The 15,444-nt window shown below is 38.5% G+C and overlaps 1 protein-coding gene across 1 annotated transcript in view; it reads right to left on the bottom strand.

The window, feature by feature from the left end:
- Positions 1–5,753: 5,753 nt before the first annotated feature.
- The window catches only part of ldlrad3 (low density lipoprotein receptor class A domain containing 3), a 78,288-nt gene continuing 68,597 nt past the window's right edge, over positions 5,754–15,444 (bottom strand). Inside the window, exon 6 of the mRNA XM_088934715.1 lies at positions 5,754–13,878. Within this exon, the coding sequence (XP_088790841.1) occupies positions 13,704–13,878 (175 nt within the window). The 3' untranslated portion in view covers positions 5,754–13,703. The remainder of the gene's footprint in view (positions 13,879–15,444) is intronic.

Genomic DNA, 15,444 nt, shown 5'->3' with positions numbered 1-15,444 from the left:
CACCTTACATTGAGTGATGGTGTCCCAAGGGTACGTGAATCTGTCATTGCTAACAGGGCATGCAGGAAATGTGCAGGAAAATGCTAACGAACCTTTCTGCATTGGCTTTTTGAAAAGCGTGATGACTCAGTTATGTTGATTTCACTTTTCTTATTTGTACTTCAGCAAAACTCTCCAGGTGAGTTCTTAAATAAAACATACATACATATGAATTGGAGCATTCAATGCAAGATTCCATTACTATTTAATAAAAAGTTATTGAAAGGATTACAGAGCAAGCATTCGCTTCACCTGATTCTAATTGAACGCTTAATTGAAATTAGATCTCCTGTGCTTTAAGTAAATTCCCACGGGAATGTAGGCTTTGATATTACTGGCAGCAGATTGAAATCCCACACACACACACTGATGACATCATGAACTTTGTGGGCTGAAAGTAAAGAGTACTTTTCCGACTTACAGTATAAGGGAGTAAGTCAGAATTTAGTAAGCAATGTAGCGTGTAAAATATCATTTTAAATGTATCAAAACCAACTCATTCAAGCACTCAAAGACTCATAAAATGATCAAGAATGTCAGTTAACCATTAAATAATTGCATGCTCTATATCATATATAAATATGAACCAATTAAAAATGTTTCTCCTAAGCTAATAACAACTGGAAGCTTTACTATGAAGATAAATCAAAGCACTGTTTTTTAATCACTTAGTCTTTGTCATACAAAATGAACTTGGAAATATATATTTTTTTCTCAGTATGAACAAAAACACTCTACAGCTGAGATTCTAAGCTACCTAAAGCCATTGGAGATAATGCTGATCAGAGATGCATGAAGTATAATAAAAGGTTTATGGATTGATTAGAAATGTAAACTTTTGTACCCTGATTTTTGTCAAGGTTGTGATATATGAAGTAAAGAGGAGTGTGAGCCAGAGATACCAAAAGAACAAGTAATAGGTTTATTCCATGCTGAAAAAAAGAAGAAAGAGAACACAACGTTTCGGCCGTGGAGCCTTCTTCACCTGAAGAAGGCTCCACGGCCGAAACGTTGTGTTCTCTTTCTTCTTTTTTTCAGCATGGAATAAACCTATTACTTGTTCCTTTGCAGCCTACGCATGCTGACGCAGCTCCCCACCAAGAGATACCAAAATATCATCAACACAAAGGCACAGTCTGTTCCAGTCCATTCCATACATTCCAATAGCAGAGCAGAGACAGGGAAGAACTCGAGAGCTCAGGAACAAGGAGGTATGTAGCTCCTCACTGTACTGTGAAATATGAGCAAATAAACTGTTCAAACAGGAGCTCAAGGAGATGGGTATAGATCCCTCATACAGAAATAAATACATCTAATTTTCCAAACAAGGACTAAACCTGGTGCAATGATAAGGAGTGATAAAATGTCCCGAATGAAACAGGGTAAAAGATTCATCCAATTGTTAAATTAGTAACTAAAGCAATATAACTGAAAAACAAGGCATTTTCTGTTTTTTGGGGTGAGCTGTAGGATTGGTTTGACTAGAATTCCAAAAGCCTATACCATTTATTCCCAGGTCTTGTCATGTTAGGAAGCCCCATTCTTCACATCAACCCATTGAGCCTGGCAAACAAACTATTACGCAGTCAGCCTGTCCAGCGCTTGACGTGCCCCACCGCGTAGCCTAAGCTGTATTTTCTCAAGAGTCCCTTGGTCACTGAGCAACACAAGGTTATTAACGAGCTTAACCTGTTGCTTCTCAGATCTCCTGCCAGAGTTCTCGCGCTCCATTCTTCCATGCTGAAGCCTAGATGCAGACCGAAACCATTTTCCTCCTGGCTGCTCTTATCAACTTCTCTTGCAGACTAAACCCACACAGAGCCTGTCCGGTCAGTTCTTTTCCCTCATGTGGAATTCCACTCCCTCTGAGAGCCCACATTTAGCTCAGGTGTCCCTCCTTTTAATCTGCATTTCCCCCTTAATCTTTCTCTTAAAGCCACCTATCACTCACAATCCCACTCAAGAACAGGGACTTCATTGTTCTCTGATGCACGTTTAATTAACCTGAATAAGACGAAAAGCTTCAACTAAACATTTTATACATTTTCTTTTTACTCTACAACCATCTTCATTTTATCTTTTACATGATCAATTACCAATCAATCAAACTATTTTCAGTGATGGTGTACTAATCCTGTCTTTCTTTGCATGACTCATAATGGAATCTTTCAAGTTCTTTTCCATGTCAACTTGCAGTGCATTGTCACTGCTGAATTCCAAGGTGCACCTTGATTTTTTATAAAAAAGCAACAGCACTCTGAACAAGAACATACTGTAGGCTGGATGTCTGCTTTCAATCTATAACCTTCTCTCACTTTTATAATTGGTTAAGGAAATATTTCACATACAAAGTCACAGATATACAAAAATACTTCATTCAACTTGGTTTCAGGAATAAGGATGTGGGGATTTCAAATCGGTTGTAATAACAGATAGAACCAAGAGATAACCCATGTGGACATACTGTAGTAAGAATACAAGCTCCACACACACAGTGCCCGGGCAGAACCTCAGGACACAAGAGCTGTGATGCAGAGGTGCTACAGCCAGACCAAGAGTCCAATAATTGTATACACAGATCCACCGAAAATGATGAGTTTTCATGTGTAAATCCACTTTTTGCAGCCAGCAGGTGTCAGTATTGTTATACAAGGCAACACTGCAATAAGAAACCTCTTGTTAAGAGCTGATCAACAGCACACAGCAGACTCTAACAATACAGAGGGTTCACCTAAGCACAGTGTTCATGCCTATAACTCTTTACATTAATTATGTATTGAATCTCTACCATCATGAGAATATGCACCTCCATACAGAAGAAATTAATATTAATTTTTTTATTGATCCCTCCCCAGTTCTTACAGACCCAAAATACAACCAGATGAAGCATTTAAAAAATATGTCACTCCTAGAGATTTAAACTATCTTATACAAGTTCACAACTTACACATGTGTCTCAATAGTCTCCGCAGCAGGAATTATAGCCAGCTATGTGTCCTGGCAATTTTAAAGTTATCCTTCTAGGATGAGCTTTCCGGTTAGACCCAGAGCCTCTAGCGAAACCACAAACCAACACAAGACCAGTCATTTTTGTGTTAGTTTTACTCTGCACGCTACTTACTAATACAAGGTATCACTGCATCAGAAAAAAACAACACTGCAGTCCACAGCCAACAGCAGGGCAGGAGAAAAAGAAAACAGAGGGCACTTCCTGAAGGCTGCACAGTCCCGTCTCTCCCTTTGGCTTTACAAAAAAAAATCCCCAAGGCCACTTCCCTCAATCATCTCTGGCCACTATCCTGATTTGTCTTATAATGTTGTATCAAAGAAGGAAAACTTCATGTAACACTTTTGTTGTGCTCCTCAGTCCCCAATAGTATATTCTTTGTTTCCTCTCCTGCCATGGACCACAAAACAGGGCAGAATGTGAGAGAACATCCCAGCCCTCTGACCTCCACTGGCTGAGACTTGTTGGCCTAATCTGCTCTCCATACTGTCCAGTGACAATAAGCTAAAACGTCTCCCAGGACTTGAAAAAGAGGCAAGAAAGTCTGGGCCATCACAGGTTGGAAAGCAGAAGTAAGTAAGTAAGCAGGGGGCTCCTTGCAGACCGTGTCTGACAGCAGGTGTTGTGGTGGTCGTCTGTTCCTTCACTTCTTCATCGTTTCCATCCTGTTCCTGTGTTTCAGGTCCAGTTGCCACTGGTTCAGCACCTCCACACACTTCAGATGACACCTGTGACAGTACGGTAATGGACGGGTGTTTAGGCAAACAGTATGTCACAGTCCCATGAGGGCCACTGTCTACTGGATTATCTTGATGAAGATCTGAAAAGGAGAGGTAAGCAGACATAGAAGAGAAAAAAGCACGGTACCCACCAATAACATACTGTATATGTGCCCCAAGGTGCTGACCTTCTCCCACGTCTGTCACTTTGACACATACACATGGATTCAAAGAAAAGTTTCCTATGCCAAATAATAAACATGCAGTGTTATGGAAGGAAACATAAAATCGTGCAAAATATTGAGAAGTGTGTCACCAACTGCCAGAAAGCTTATTTGATTGAAGTTTGTATTCTGGCAAGGTAACAACTCTAGGTATTCTGCAAAATCTAAAAAAGGAATTTCTGCAAAAAAGATTAAAGTTATGGATTGAACATCTCAGCCTCCAGGACCTGAATCTTATTAGGATGTTGTGGATTTACTCAAAGCCTGTTGTTGCAGAACTGGTTTCGAAGTAATAAAGAGATTGCAGGCCCGACTGTAGCTGGCGTATAACACCCGGGACAATATGATAGATCCTCATAATATCAACCCCATCTCTCTGTCTCATCTCCTGTTTAATATGTATTGTATATACAGTGTAAACATTAAAATTAGTTTAGCAGGCAGCAGCAATGCCTTTTGCTCTTTATGAATATATAGAATAAATATTATAATATATATATAAATTATAAACTGTTAGTATGTATTTTTTAGACTGAGTTGCAAATATGATCAGTCAAGATTCTACTTTGAGAGAATTCCTTCACTGTGGTGACATTTAATTTTCTCTATCCTGTGGGCAAAATACTTTTGGTTAATTTTTGTAACCTCCTCAATGTGAGCCATTGGTTAGTCGGTGGAAGAAATCCTGCCTCGAGTTCACATCCGGTCCAATGCCCATGCCTTGTGGGGATAATCTTCTCCAATAATTACATTTGTATGTTAAACATTACAATTATATATAAAAAACTTTTAAAAAGGGGGTCCCGTGCGAATTACTTTTGCGCGTGCACAATAGACAATTAAAGCCGTGTCCCAGTTCTCGCGCTGCGCTCTAAGCTCCTCCTCCAAGGCCGCACTTCTGTGACGTAGCGACAGCGTGGACTCCAAGTGCTGATAGTTGATGCTCCTTGCCAGTGGGTGAGTGCATATCGCAGAGTTTTTTTTAAAAGATCTGTTTCATTCTCTGCTCGCAGTTTAAGTGAAATTGAACGTCATCTCTTCTATCCCTGCACAACAGTAGTGACACATCGTGTCCATTCATAATGAGCAGGCTCGACTCAAAACAAGCGAAGTAAACTAAGGAAAACAGGGCTATACCACGTTTTGTATATGAAAAATTACATTTCAATCTTCAAAGTCACACGGAAATATGAAATTTGAGACTTTGGATGAAATTTTATTAACCTGTGAAAGATTACGGAGCTGCCTGGTCTGGTGATATTTTCAATCACTTTAACAAACATCAGCAATGAACTTAGATAAAGCAACTTGAGATAAAGCAATGACTTTGTGATTAAGGAACTTGAAAACAAAAAAGCAACATTTATTAACACTTTATTATTTTCCTGATCTTGCGTAAAATGTTTCCTTTAGGTCAGTGGTCGTTGTGCATAAACTGGTTAGACGATGGATTAGTGGATGCATAATTGTAAAATGGTAAAAAAAAAGATCTCAGACAAAAGATTAAAAACAGTTTCTGATGCCTTAAAGCAGTTTGGGAACCTGCAATTAAGTGGTATTGCTAAAAGAAATTTCAGGGGTAAGGGGTTATGAATGAAGGAATTTGATTTTATATACCACAGACACCGAAAATACAGGATTACCTTCGATAAGAGAACAAAATATACGGTTTTTATTAAATGAAACCAGTGGTGGAAAATAAATCATTCTCCAGGAAAAGAATGAAACTTCCTTTTTCTAGTTTAAAAAAATACAGACAACAAATTAGGGGTGAAATCATTTATATTACTTTACATTTATACATTTCTTAGAAAACAATAAAAAGCATATCGGTAACATAATACAGAACTCCATAATACAGGAGTCCATCCGAAAGAAAGCAGTTGTATACCAAGTGGACAACATCAGGGGGCTGTTTCACAAAGCAAGATTGATCTGTAAACTTAGGAAACTTGTGGACAAAAGCCTGGATTTTTTATTTCAAAAAGCAAGATGGAATTGTATCTGGTTAAGCAACTACAGCAACATATCCTCTATTCTTAATCTGCTCAGGGGGAGGTTAAGTCAGACTTATCCTGTCTGAAGGTTCAGAGCTCAACTCACATTTCTTCAGGGATCCAGTTGACATCAGAGCCTTGCAGAGAATGAAAGTTTGGAGATCTCCAAAACCCCTTACAGGCTGCTGATCATTTTTATTTGAAAGATACCGTTTCAGCAAACAGTATACTTTATATTTATGTAGGTAGCTGTGTCAGCTTGTGTAGGCTGCAAAGAAACAAGTAAAGGTTTATTCCAAAGGAAATGCAATGTTTCGACTGTGGAGTCTTCTTCGGGTGTGAGCCTAAATGTTGTGTTTCCTTTCTTCTCTTTTCAGCATGGAATAAACCTTTACTTTTTACTTTATATTCATGATCTCTTAAGGCCATACATTGTTAATACAGCTTGTCATAGCTCAGTATTAAAAGAAACTCAAAGTCCACCTAAAGGACTGAGATTCATTGTGACTAGTGTACTTTTTTTACTGTGTTGGTGACTTAGAAAACTTCAGTAAAGTGTGTCGTGCAATTAGGAAAGTGGTATTTGCACTAAAACAGTTTTTGTGTGCATTCATGTTATCTCCTGGCCATACCATCAAAGAGAGGTCTGATGAAATAGCTGGTAATATTCTCATATGTAATTCTATTCACTGTAAATATAGCTTCTGTTCCCTGTAGCTGTGTACTGTGATCTAAACATTTCTTGCAGCATTTCCTAATATATTTAGCACTCTGGACTGCATAAACATTCCTCATTAAAGCCCACACAGGGCCCGATGTTGAATTAAATTCACAGCATCAATGTACGGTTAAAAAATAAATTTCTAGTCTAAAAAATATTAACATTAATTGCACAAAAGACAATAAAAATATCAATCATTTCCACCAGTTTTTAAACGTGCGTGCCAGCAGTGGGTGTTACCTAGACACTACCTAGATAATACAGTTTCCATCATCCCACTGTTTGCTGTGTGATGCACGGTGTCACATCAGCAACATGGACATTACTCTGTCTGCGGGTGACATCACTGTCGCATGTGCTGTGCTGCCTGGCATTGCCACCTGTAGGAAGGAGAGTTCCTCCCCCACCTTCGCACTCTGGTGACCTTCCTCCCATTCACCAGTGTGGCAGAGCTGAGCCAGACATCATGGCTGAGCACCATTCTAGTGAAACAGTGTCTTCTACTGTAGGCTACATTGTTTTCAAATTATAATTTGGTCACATTTTTACCCGGATAAGACTTTCTGCAGTTTGGGAGGGAAAAGCATCACCTGTACAACTCGATTTCGTCCAGAAGAATGTTGGGGAAAAAGACAATATCTCAGTAAAGGATTTGTCTTGTATAAAGTATATTCCATCTTGATGACCCTTCACACCCTTTGTTTAATGAGCTCCAACTACTCCCCTCAGAACCCAGATACAGATTTCCCAATTTAAAAACCAACAGGTTCATGTTCTCTTTCATGCTGCTCAGCAGTTGATTCTCCTGCTCGTGTTTATATGTATTGATTGTTTGTGTATTTTGCTTTATATGGTCTGCGCTGTAAAACAAATTGTCCCTTGGGGATAATGGAGACACTTTCTCTAAAGGAATATATTCTTTATTGTGCTGAAGAGAATTGCTCCTCCTCCAGTCTAACTTTCTTCTTGTTGGCTAAGATTAGAAAACATTTTCAGTCGGAGGATTGCACTACACTGTATGTTACACTACTACTTTGAATTTAGTCTTGACCCACCCCCAGATCCCCCCATCGGGGTTCAGCTTTGTAACGTTACTGCTGCATAAAAACAACATTGTACAGCTGCACAATGGTTTAATGAGGAGTTCCTCTTCAACGCTATACCAATGTAAGCTGAGTAACGCCAATACATGTGTGCTTGCACAATTTTTATAGTTTTGTCTTAGCTTGAGATATTTCACTTCCACATTCAACTTATTGGCAATTCTTCGCTAGGTGTCTTCTCTGGCTTTTGCAGCAGCTACAGTATAGCTCCTCGCTATTGCAACAGATTTTAGTGTTTGATAGAGCTGTAATTCAAGGTCACTGAATTAAGAGGCATGTTCTTTCCCTGTGGTTTTGGTGGTGCAGATGAGGAATGCGATGGTCGCCCCTTCTTGCTTACTGAAGTGTGGCATGAATGCAGTTAGTCAGATTGTTTAAGCCTGAATCACTTTAAGCAGATAACATAAACCAGAGTTTGCCTTTGCGAAACCAGAGCAATCCTGAAGTCACTTATTGGCTAACTTGAGAAAATCCTGAATTATTTAAACCTGCTTCATGAAACAGCCCCCAGCAGGGTTTAAAAAGTTCATGATGTGAAAACAAACTGTACAGTCAGTAGATTTACAAAAAGCTATAAAAGGGACACACATTATAGCTGTTCCTCTTCACCTGAGAATAATCTTCCAGTTTGATGTACAGTGTGAATTAGAATGGAAACATATCTCATTTAGACTATTTGCTGTGCTCCTGTGTTTACCCTGAATTTAATCTCAGTTAAACACGGAATGAAAGATTTCTGGCCCCAACAGATACAGAATGAAGGCTTGAAGCTGATCTTTTAAAGAAACCTTGAATAAATATTAATCTTTGGATTGTGAGTTTTCTGAAGGCTTGATGCCTAGTAGCAGAATGATTAATGGCCCATTAAATACATTCAGAAGGAACTGGTAGAGCATTTTAACAGAAATACATAGAACTGTTACAAACATGATTGCTTAATACAGTACCTCATCTTTTTAATTGTCTCAAATTTCTAAACATGCAGTTGTCGTGTGTCATATACTGCAATGTTTTTAGTTTAAAAGGTGTCTTCAGGATTACAGCTGTCAGTACGTTAATTGAAACTCTTATCCTCCCACACATATTAATTGATCAGAAGCACAGGGTAAACAACAGAACCATTGACTTGTGTGAGCAGCCTGATGTACAGTATGCAAGCACTGCAATGAAGGAGCATTTAATTGACTCGTTATGGTTGTTTGATACACAGAATCTGATCTGTTGAGATCCAATATCAAACAGAAAATTGTACTAGACCTAAAACCAAACAAGAAACCTACAGTTCAGCTATATGTATGGTTCATATAAATACCCCTTAGGATGCCACACTGAAACTGAGATGAAGACTGCTTTTGAAGGTAAAACAAAACTTCAAGAACCACCTGATTCTGTGAGATGTGAAACTGTTCGGCCTCTCCGGGTCCACATATGTACAGTAGGCAGTGATTCCATTAGACATTAGTGGATGTCAGAATGTCATTAGTGGACAGAAGTTTGTTATAGTTAAAATGCCAGTGAGAGATACCTTTCCCTTAACAGAAAGCCAAAACTCCAGCATTGCTGTTTCCACTGAATTAATGATTAGACTGCAAGTGGAACAGACTGAAGTCAGCATTAAAGAGTCTTAACATAACATTTTTAAATGAAAGATTTAAGTTTTCATTTTTACAAACCAGTTTGAAAATGCTGTTTATCTTGGCTTTGCATTGTTCCCTTGTGGTACCTTATGTATGGATATGCATATGGTATTTGTGTTGTTCAGGAAAATAATTTTAATATTCCAAAAACAGTTACTGTTTATTGATGGAAGGCTGAGGTATCTCATGACAAGACCAGGTGAGAAACCCAGTTAACCATCATTCATATAAGCCCAGTGGTAGACAGACTTACAGGCTAGGGATTTGATCACATTAATCAGCGTGAAACATCTGTCTTCCTACATGGTTCAAAGCAAAATTTCTGTTCTCCTACCAATTCCTACTTACAGAACCAGTATGTGTTTGAAACAAAGGTGAATAGTTTAGCAAGTGTACAGTGTCATTCACGGTAAGTTAAATCAGACAGACTAGAAAAACAGAAGAAAAATGAAAAATAAACAAAAAAGAAACTTCAAATCCTTCAAATATTTTTTTCATTAAATAATACTATTTACACAGCTATACAGACTCCAGTCTGAGCAGAGCAGAAATGACTGCTGTCAAACAGTAAGGTTCCCAGCATGATCCCGATGACTCAGCCTTAATATACAGCTGAGTTTTCAGAGCTGAGCGATTCTCTTGATTTAAACTGTAGTGATGGCATTAAAGGTCCTCTCCCATCTTTTGAGCACACCAGTGGAAGTGCCAGGCATAAAAATGTTCTTCCATGGAGTATCATCCTCCTGGCCTTGTCTATAGAGATTCTCGCTTAAGATTAATTTTACTAAAGAGGATCACAGTCCATAACTTTACAAGAAACATTTCAAAATAAAATTTAATTTAAGGATTTCAATTCTCATCAGAGACTTTTTGGGTGAGCTGCATAACTCATTCCATTTAAATGCTTGGTAGGAACCAGATAAAAACTTTTTAACTGCAAAGTGAAATTCCCTTTTCATTATTTGAAATGTATGCCTCATTTTCAGTACTGGTAATGGGAAAGCATTTTCTGACAATTTGAATCATATAACTTTCCACTGCATAAGTAGTTGACTTGCTGATTCCTTATAGTGTAGCAGTACATGCTACAGTAAGCTATGCATTCACTCCAGAATACCATTCAGATGAACTTTATAAGAGGCATCCACAGATGAATAATGATAAGGTTTATGTGAGCAAACATTGACAGCTTTTAATATAAGATAATATCACTTTATTGGCCATATACAATTTCTTGTATTAGGAATTTGTGTTCTCGTGTACCCCAACTTGCTCTCTATGAGACACACGGACAAGGGGAGAAGCTTGGGTTCAGAGTGCAGGGTCAGCCATTTATATGGCGCCCCTGGAGCAGTTGGGGTTAAGGGCCTTGCTCAGGGGCCCAACGGAGTAGGATTCCTCTGCCGGCTGCGGGATACGAACCAGCAACCTTCCAGCCACAGGCGCAGATCCTGAGCCACAGAGCCACCGCACTGCCCTTATTGGGATAATAAGGGATGTCCCGTATTAGAAGCCCATAGCTTTCTTAATATCATAACAAATGCATCACTGATCACCAGTTATCCCACTTAAAAGATGCTGAGAGGTTCAGGGAGTCAGAATATCACATGAAGCTCTTCTATCTTTTTTTCCTAAAACCAACATGCAGACACAGCATATATCAGATTCTACTTGATATATACAGTCCATTACTACTCTAGCACAATTTTTATGTCTAGATGTGCATACCATCACTAATGAATTCACTTGCATTACACATACTGTTTTGTAACATTGTCAGTTTCAATTTAAAATCTGATTTACTTGGATTCCATGAAATTGTCAGTGGTTGCCTGATATAATCAACAATGCAATATTATGCAATATCGTATCCTAAAATTAGAGCAGTTTGGGAAAGGATGAGAAGACTATGTAAAGTACATTACCAGAGACACAGGTGTAAAACTGTTCTCTTATAAGTCCTTCTGTCCCATGGGACCAGGGCACTGTGCAAAACTTTCTGGATGCAAGTCTACCTGAGACTGTGAAACTCTCAATCACAATCTCAATCAGTACAGAAGCCTCGATACTATACAGTATGTAAGATGGTAACATCTAATTTGAAGATCCTTATAATAGTTATTCAAATAAGACTTTGTGAACATGGTGTAAAACTATGCCTGGACCTTGTTATCATGTTATCATTACTTCTCTCTTCTTTTTTGGTGTAATCATTATAACATTTTCTACATTGAATATCAGACTGCAATTCACAAAACATTACTTTCTATTTGAGAATTATTTTACACAACTGAACTAAAAATAATTAAAAAGGCAAACAAAATCAAGGAGCTATCTATATCAACGGTCACTTGAAAACCTATGGAGACAGCTTCCATTTATGAATGACTGGTGCAGCATAGCAAGTGTTGTATGGATGCATTCTTAATATTTTACAAATGGGTGCACTGGAAATGAAGGGAAGACGACAGTTAATCAGCAGTTTAGAGGATCACTTAATGTTCTAATGGAAAATCACTCCACTCACTGCAAATCGGTTTAACTGGTGTAGTATAAAACAACATAGCCAGTAAATCTCACTGAGGAAAACTCATAAGAAAATAACTTGTTCTCAGTGCAGCAAATTAATGGATTGTTGATACAGCAGAGGGTAGCAATGAATGTGCTAGTAAACTACAAGACTAACCTTGCTTCTGTGTCTTCCCTTTGGCCACCCAGGGCAGGAGAACAAATCGTGACTGATTGTTTATTGTCCTTCAGCTCGCATATGGCCTGATAAATACACAACTTCAAACCCCACTGCCATCAGGAAATGCCAAATGCCCTTTTTATGACTTTCTATTTTCTGAAGCCTTTTACTGGTTTTGGAATTCCAGATTGGGAGATAAATTGGGATTTTCATTTGTTTGGGAGCTTCTTCGGTGGTGCTCAAGAAACCTCAGTTCTGCTGTGGGTTGCAACAGCCTGTCAACTCCAAAGAGACACCCACGTTTATTATAAGGAAACACAAGACGTCACAATTTTAACACTTGCCAGTGTTTCACATCCTGACCTAAATCTAGCTTTATCTTGCTTTTAAAATATTCACTTAATCAATTGAAATTGGCTAGAGAAATACAATATACTGAGAGGCAAAAAAACATGACAAATGCTGTTTGTGAGTTCTAATACTCATTTGTTACATTTGTGCCTCTCACAAATATAGGAAAATATTTTATTAACATATTCAAATATTGAAAATAATATTTTTTGACAAAAACAAATTGTCTTACTGCACTTTTTTCAATATGTCAATGAGCTCCACAATCACATTTTAATAAAAAAGAATACATCTTTAAAATATATTTCTTTATATGTGGAAAAATACTTCAATATTTTTAGGCATATGTAATGTTACTATATACACATATTTTTCAATGATGTTTTTTACCACCATGCTTTGTATGAAGTGGTAAGGTGAGTTTCTGGACTGCATGAAACATGGAAAGGCTGTATTATATTACATATTAAACAGTGATTTTGGAAAGCACAAATAAAAACAAAAAGTGCTGGAGGTGGAGTTCAATATAAATACCATTCTCTAAAACTGAAAGTAAAAATGTTTAGAACATATGGTATCTGTTAGAAATCTGTAGAAAGACCATTTAGGACATTTAAAATGAGTATGTGTTCAGCTCGAACAACTATCTTAAGTCAATATGGCAGATATGTTATTACAATTTTCACTTGTGACCAGTCTTTCAGCCATTGTCTGATCCCCTAAAGGAACCTCAGAGACCCAGTCAGACATGTAAGTGTGAAGCTATGAGGTGGTTGAGGTTGTTGTTATGGAGCCAGCTGGATGTATTGAGAAACAACTCCAAAGTGATGACCTGCAAGGCACAAGTGCAGCTGGACTAGAATTTACCTTCCATCTGAATCCTTGATTAAGGCCAATGTTTTTCAAATTTAGTTCATCTAGCGTCCTTTTTGGAAAATAAATAAATCCTGGTCCAATGTTGAGCGATGATTTAGTACATGAACGCTCGTTTTGCACAGATCGTAGTCCATGAGGGTGAGAGGGAGAGACTAGGCTGCAGCCAAATGCTACCAGGTTTCTCATCTCGTGGGCAGAGGACGAGGAGTGCTCTGCTGTTGGGGGGTCCGCAGAGTTGAGAGTACAGCTGTTCAACTTGTCTGAATGTTCTCAGGCACCATGGTGGAGAGCTGGAAGTGCTTTTCTGCTGCTGGACTGCCCCCTGTATGCTCCCGTGTGGCTACAGCTGCTGCTCTGACCTGTCCTGTGAGCCAGTCTCTCCGCCCTCGGCTCCAGGGGTCCCCGGGGAGTAGGTGCTGCCTCTCCTGGGCTGGTAGGGGGGCAAGTCGCCAGGGGATAACTCTTCAGTGTCAGGAGGGTAAGGTGGAGGTGGGAGATCAAACCACGGAGGTCGGCTGTGAAGTGAATGCAGAAACAAAATTAAAAAACATATTTATATGGGAGTCAACCAGAAAGTAATGCCCATTTTTATTCCTGGTCGAAACTGTATTTGATGACTGATTATGATTGAGCTCTGTCCCCTGATTATTTGAAAACTCTGCAACAAGAACAGAGAACGTTAGATCCTACAGCAATGAAAGTTTCAGTGTTTTTCTTTTGGGAATGACTTTATAAAAATAAATGTAAATATTTAGCCAATTGTCTAGTTGAAGTTATTAATGATTTAACCCTTTCCTTCTTGACTAGTTATTAAAGTTACCTTTGATATTTGATTGTTGTTTTTAATATGCAGACAGTCCATAGGAAAGAGCAACTCATATTAGAATGAAAGTTAAACAGGATATATACTGTAACTAAAACATAATTTCAAAATCTTTGCGGCATTTCTAATAAGACGTTTTTCCTTTTTCAGAATGCATGTAACCCGCAACACAGCAAAACAAAATGATTGGTACACTAACAGCAGAAAAACCAATTCCTCTCTACTGCAGCAGTGGCAACACAGATGGCATGATTTTAATGTTAGATACCATTTCCAAGCTGCAGTGCATATGCAACTAAAGATGGAACATTCAGAGATAAATAAACAACCTATATATTATCTTATTTTTTCCTGAAAGTAATTTTCCTAAAGTAACTTTTACAGCATTACACTTTACATTTTAATTTTTAAATCAAATGATATCATAATTTCTTCAAATTTTAAATGACCAATTGTGTCTTTCCACATCGGTTTACAGCAGTGATCCCTGGGCCAATCAGAATGCAGACTGGCTCCTCTGGTCTACCCACCCATCAAGCCCTTTTGGCATCCTACATGAGTTACAGCAAAGATGTGGACAGCCCTGACCCTCAACCTAAGAAGGTTCAGGGGTTTGTCTCCTCATGTGAGAGGAAGTAGTCAAAATACATAATACAGCGTGAGGTGGGCCTGCAGGACAGCATGATTGAAAGGCAGATTAGCACATCTGTGTGAAGCACTGCATAATAATTTCAGTAACATCTAATGCAACACAAGTGTCAGCTATCGATCTTCTTGGAGCTGCGAAGGGTTGAGTGCGGCATGCTGAACAGAACCGTAGTATACTGCAGTAGGCTTTCCATTGATGTGAATTTTGATGCACATTTTGACGCGTATTCTAGATATCTGCTTTGTATAGTTGGCTAGTGAGGGTATGCACAAATTTGAATTCACAACCTTTTGGTTGGATTCATCTTTACCAGTTAAGCCACTCAGGAATCTTTCTTCAAAGATAATTTTCAGTGAAAGATCTTTGTTTTTTAGATGCTGGGCCTCCATGAAACCTAGTAATAATATAATTACGGTCAAATTGCACGTGCTAAAGATAAGAGAATATTTAATGTCACTGAAGTTGGTTTTTGTTTGTCACTCAACATATTAAATTACCACATGTAGTCTTAATGGCACATCTGAAGCATGGTATATCCTACATCATAGTGTCCATGGTCAGCATGCAGGGGGCTTGGGACTGGAAATTCTTCTCCAGAGGAAAGAGTGC

This window comes from Atractosteus spatula, chromosome 16 (genome assembly GCF_055471065.1).
Source record: "Atractosteus spatula isolate fAtrSpa1 chromosome 16, fAtrSpa1.hap1, whole genome shotgun sequence".
In the NCBI taxonomy this organism is placed as follows: Eukaryota; Metazoa; Chordata; class Actinopteri; order Semionotiformes; family Lepisosteidae; genus Atractosteus; species Atractosteus spatula.
Note: the sequence above shows the minus strand (reverse complement) of the source record. Positions and strands in the feature narration are given on the sequence as shown.